This window comes from Pteropus vampyrus, unplaced genomic scaffold (assembly GCF_000151845.1).
Source record: "Pteropus vampyrus isolate Shadow unplaced genomic scaffold, Pvam_2.0 Scaffold35, whole genome shotgun sequence".
NCBI lineage: Eukaryota > Metazoa > Chordata > Mammalia > Chiroptera > Pteropodidae > Pteropus > Pteropus vampyrus.
In genome coordinates this window covers 4,795,744-4,801,639 of record NW_011888816.1, presented here as the reverse complement: position 1 = coordinate 4,801,639, position 5,896 = coordinate 4,795,744, and the positions used below count along the sequence as shown (strand labels likewise).

General features: G+C 43.3%; 1 protein-coding gene across 1 annotated transcript in view; it reads left to right on the top strand.

Moving 5' to 3' along the window:
* The window catches only part of MOBP (myelin-associated oligodendrocyte basic protein), a 22,316-nt gene that overhangs the window by 7,879 nt on the left and 8,541 nt on the right, over positions 1 to 5,896 (top strand). The window contains exon 2 of the mRNA XM_011357406.2: positions 4,590 to 4,799. Coding sequence (XP_011355708.1) covers positions 4,594 to 4,799 — 206 coding nt within the window. The 5' untranslated portion in view covers positions 4,590 to 4,593. The remainder of the gene's footprint in view (positions 1 to 4,589; positions 4,800 to 5,896) is intronic.

Sequence of the window (5,896 nt, the reverse complement as noted above, 5' to 3'; positions counted from 1 at the left end):
GGAGATGTGCTAGGTGTGGTAGAAACATCCAGATAGGTTTGAAATTGCATGTGCATGAGAGGAGTGGTGGGTCCCACTGACACACGTCCACAGCAGTAGTGGAGACAGGCTGCAAGCGCCTGGGGGAGGCCCGCCTTCAGCCACATCTAATGTGGCCTATGAGTGAGTACACAATTTTGGATGAGGAGCTGCCTGGGCCAGTGGTCCCAAGGTAGGGTTCTTGATTCCCCTTACTTATTGCACGGCATGTGTGGGAGGTCATCACCCGGACCAGCCACCCCTTCCCTCACTGCCATGAGGACTCTCAGCTTCCCCACACTCCTGTCTGCCTTGAGAAGCAATTGAAGGAGAGAAAGAATAGTCCTGTTAGGGAATGGAACTTTAACTGACTCCTAATTAGAAAGAGAGTTTATGCCGGAAGTGATCAAGGCAAAATAAACTTAGAGGTTCGATTTCTCTCTCCTTTTCCCTGTTTTCCCCAGCCAATATTCAGCATGGGATCGGCCTGTAATATTGCACCAATTACACAATTATGAAAAAATATAAAAGTTGGGTTTTTTTGTTTTGTTTTTTTTTTTTTTGGTACAACTGAAATGAGTTTGAATAAATCTGAAATTTCTTGTTTTGTTAACTTGATTTTTTCCCCCAAGTATATATCAGACATCCCATTTCTTAAACCATACAATGTATTAAGAGGTCTTGGGACTGATCCTGGGGCCTTTCTTTGGAGTTTTGATAGCTGAAGCCAGAATATTGTTCTCACATATGGTTCGGGTCCTGTATACTCAGGGTCAAGTTTTCCCTCCTATCGCTCCCATGTTGAGTTCCTTATATATGACAAGGATAGGCTCTTGTTCACGGTTCTGAAAGACCTGATTTACAAGAACCGAAGAAGAGTTCTTTTTCCCAAACACTGACCTGCATCCACCCTTCACTTTGCAGAGCCTGTACCCATTTCCATGTGTGACTGCCTGTGGTCCTGTGTAGATGTGAAGGAGGACGTGGGCTGCAATATATCATCTTACTATTTGCACTGTATTTCCTTTTCAGAGGAGTGCCCAAGACTAAGGACCACATGCCACTTCTATTAAATAATTAGCCCACATCCCAACTTTATTTTAAGAAAAAGTGGTAGAAAAGAAAGAAGGACAGGTGGAAGGAAGAAAACCTATTTTGTGTTCAGGATTCTGCAGTCTCCTTAGGGATGAGTGAAGCTCTGTTTAAAGGTACCCATGACACAGGTGGTTGTGTAGAGATGCTAGCGCCATCTCTAGAATGCATAATTAAATGTGCGTGTGTTGATTGAAACTTGCTAGTTTGCATGAATTGGGAAAAGATGTAGTGGGTTCACAAAATCTTTCAAAAAATTTTTAACTTTCGAGGTCAGTTAGAAAGGTCCTTTCCTGTGTTGCCTTTGTCATTTGAACAGACACTATGGTCTGAGCCAAAGCAGAGGTCCCTCAAGTGACATGGGACTACTAGAGAGCATCTGAGGACAGGCAGGGATAGGCTGAGGGCCTCTGCAGCTGTTGTAAGAGACACCCTTTGTTCATTCTTTCATTTTAATCAAGCATCTATCGAACACCTACCTGTTCTGAATCAGGCATTGTACAAGGCTCCTGGGACAAAAAATTTAAGGAAACAATGAAACAGTTAGGATAACACCTAAGATTCCAGATGCTCTCGTAAAATTAGGTACAGTGAACAAAGTCAGGACGAGAAAGAAGGAGGAGGAACCATTTCTCCCCAGGGGAAGGGAAGGCTCTGGAAAGTCTCCCAAAGAAGTGACTTGGCTTTGGGCTGAGCACCAAGGCAGTGGAGGTGTTTGCTGTGTAATTGCTGGAGGAGAAGTTAGCAGGGGGAAGGAGCCCTATTGGACAAGGTTTAAGATTATATGGTATAGTTTCAAATTCAGTTATTTTTTTTCTTCATCCTGCCAGACAGTTCATAAGTATCTTTGCTCTGTAATTAGGTGGTATCTTTTGTGAAAACACCATGTAGTGTTTATAATGATTTGTTTTGAGCCACGAAAGATGTAACCAATCCTTGAATTAAATGTCATCAGAGATAGATGTGATACATAAAGAGTATGTCTGAAGAATTCAGTGGAATTAGGTCATTTGAATGAATTCTTAGTGAAAGAGAAATGGAACGTATTAAGCAAGTTATTTTAGGTACAGTGCTAGACTCTTTACTTATTTCATTTTATTTAATACTATCAAAGGCCCTCTGTGTTAAGTATTGTTATTATTATTTGTAATTACCCTCTGTTACGAACTGGATGTTTGTTTCCTTCCAAAATTCATCTGTCGAAATCTAATCCAATATGATGAAGGTATTAGGAGGTAAGACCTTTGGGAGGTGATCGGGTCATGAGGACAGAGATCTCATGGATGTAATCAGTGCCCCCATAAAAAGAGATCCCAGAGAGCTCCCTCGCTCATTCTACTGGCCTATGAACCAGGAACTGAATCTGCTTGTGCCTCGATCTTGGACTTTCTAGCCTCCAGGATTGTGAAAGACAAATTTCTGTTGTTTATAAACTGCCTAATTTGTGGCATTTTGTTTCTTAATCATTCGTTATCCCCAAATGATTAAGAAACCCCGTTTTAGATGAGGACACTGAGTCTATTAATTTGGAATTGTATTTGAGCACTTGCAAATGAAAATAATAGTGGTTTAAACAAGGTGGAAGTTGGACTGTGTCTCAGGTAAAAGGTGTTCAGTGTTCAAGAGTCAGGGCTTAGAGCAGTGGCTCTGCAGCCATCACGGATTCAGGCTCCTCCAGGCTTTGCACTCAACTACGAGACTTCACCTGCAAGGTTGAGCCATGATCCGAGGTGGCTGCTGTGCCCAAGAAGAAATTGCTAGACAGCAGTCTGTGCACTTTTTTATCTTCACTAAGTGACTCCAAATTGTTTCTAAAAATGCACATTTTCAAGCACATGTGGAACATGCAAAAATGTTGACTATGTAGCAGTCCACAAAGCAAATCTCAACAAATATCAGAGTCGTGATCATATAGGCCACTTTCTAAATAGAATTACAAGTCCATGTAAAACAATAACTCCATACACCTTGAAATTTTACAACAGATTTGAAAAAAATAATTGATGACTCAAAGAGGAACTCATCCACATTTAAAATGAAGTGAAAATGAATTATGTTAATATTTGTGATATGCAACTAAAGTTGTCCTTAATGGAAAAGTCACAATCCCATGCATATGTGAGAAGTGTTTGACTCAAGAATAGAGAAAAAGAACAAGAACATAAACTTAAAGAAAATCGAAGAAAATAAATAATAATGAATGCATATAGAAATTAACGAGTTAGAAAAAAGAACAAAGACAAGCAAAAAAACAAGAGCTTTTTTTTTGAGAAGAACAATAAAGTAGATAACTTCTGGCAAGATTAATCAAGAAATATGAGAGAAGATATAAATATATAAATTATAAAGAGGGCTGTAACTATACTTTTATACAGATTTTAAAAACTGTAAGAGAATACTATAAATAACATTCTGTATATATTTATAAAACTTTAAAAAATGAATGATTTTCTAAATATAAAAATTTGAACAGTATATGTGGTATGGTCCTCTTTTTATTAAGTATATATTTACATGTAAATATTCTCAAGAAATGTTCAAGTATTTCACAAATGAAATATTAACTATGGGATAAGAATTTAGGAATTTTTATTATTTTCATTCATCTAAGTTTTCTAGTATTCGATAGTGAATGTAGATTTTAAAACTACGAAGGACTGGTGTAGGAGGGACGGACGAAGCACCTGTGGGTCACACACGCTTCAGGGCCCTCTCCAAGTGAACATCCTAGTCTCCCCACTGTGAACCTTCTTGTTCTGACAGGGAGGTCCTGGCTGCCATCCTGCATGACGTCTCTAAACTCCATTCTCTCCCTTTCCTCCTTCTGGGAGCTGTTTCCCCGACTTTCAGTCTTTTTCACCCTAGGACATAGACCTATGCAGCTGTGAAGCCTTATTCCATCCCTGGGCCCATCTCCAGTTCCCCAAAGTCCAGTCTGGGCCCAGTGCCTGGCCTCCTGCTTCTGGGAGAGGAGGGCTGAATGCAGGGGCACAGGTAGAGCTGAATCTCGTGGAAGGGCATAGGATATTGGAGTCACACAGACATGGATTCGGTTCCCCTGTCTGCTTCGAACTGCCTTTATGAACTTGGTCACAGCTTCTCTCCCCTTTAGTTTGTTGGTAATAATGCCATGTCATAAAAATGAGGTAAAGTGTATAAAGCAACCATCACATACTAGGCGCTTTAATAATGTTTGCTTTTGTAATATTTTTTCTATCCCAAATGGATCATTAAACATAAGAGGGAAAAGAGTCCATTTCCAGAAAACATTAAAAAGCACAGGAAAATTGATAAACCCTTAATTCTTTTCCATATAGTTGAGGAAGAAATTGGCATTCCAGGCGTCTGTTATTTAGGACAACCCTGAATACTGATGTGGACAATCTGAGCGGGGGGAGTGGGTTCCTTTAGGAGAAAGCTCCCTCGCCTGAAATGCCATTTTATGTCTCCCCACCTCTCCCTGCATGGATGCTTTCCAGCGACATGAGTCAGAAAACAAGTAAGGAGGGCCCCAGACTCTCCAAGAACCAGAAGTTTTCCGAGCACTTCAGCATACATTGCTGCCCGCCATTCACCTTCCTCAACTCCAAGCGTGAGATTGTGGACCGGAAATACAGCATCTGTAAGAGTGGCTGCTTCTACCAGAAAAAAGAGGAGGACTGGATCTGCTGCGCCTGCCAGAAGACCAGGTAAGTGGTGGGCACCGCCCACTGAGCACCTGGGCCAGGTGTTGGCCCGTAGTCTTTCGGCTCCAAGCCCCGCCCCCTCCTACTCTACTCTGTGATGCTGGGGCCTGGCCTCTGCAAGCTGCTCTTCCCCAAGCCCCTGACAGTCGGCTCCCTGTTAGGTTCTGCCATCGGAAGCTACCAGGGAGAGATTAGAAGGTGGGGGTGGGGGAGCAGGGCCTGCCTTCCTGTTTCCAGCTCCTGTCAGCATCCCTTAAGCAGCAGAGGAGAGCCATGGCTCCAGCCTCCAGCTTCTTTTGGCCCTCTCCGCACCAGCCGCCGTGCCACGTCCCCTCAGAGACCCAAGCGCCAGCCAGCTGCACCCCCCGCGGTGGTCAGAGCACCAGCCAAGCCACGGTCCCCTCCGAGGTCTGAGCCACGGTCCCCTCCGAGGTCTGAGCCACGGTCCCCTCCGAGGTCTGAACGTCAGCCACGCCCCCGCCCAGAGGTCCGACCACCAGCCAAGCAGCGCCCCCCTCAGAAGTCCAAGCAGCGGCCGCGCAGCAGCCCCCAAAGAGGGCCAGGCACCAGCCGTGGGGGGTCCCCCACCAAAGCTTCTAGGTTTTGGTAACACCATCTCTTCCCTTTTGTTTCCCCGGCCCTAAGGTTAGTAGCTGCTTCCTGTGTTTACTAACATCTGGGTTATCTCAGTGGGCCTCTCCCCGCCTTACCAAATCTGTGTCAATTCCCCGCATTAAATTCCCTCTGAAATACTTAGTGTGGCTTCTGTTTTCCTCATAGATGCCATTGGTACAATACTTCAGATGGCATTATCCATTGTTTCCTTTGTCTACTAGGACTGGAAGTGATTAATTTATCAATTCTGAGTATCAACCACAGTAACAGATTGAATAGATGAGGCCCTTAATTCCTGTGTCTCAGAGAAAGGAGAAACGGTCACTTGAAGGAATATCTGTGTATGTGTAAAAGGAGTGGTTTAGCTATTTTGTCTGTCTATCCTCCCAGCACACTTTATCTGCCCTTAATCTCATTCATTCATTCACTCATTCAGTCATCCAACAAACCTGATTGCATAACGATAGAGTTCCATACACCATGCC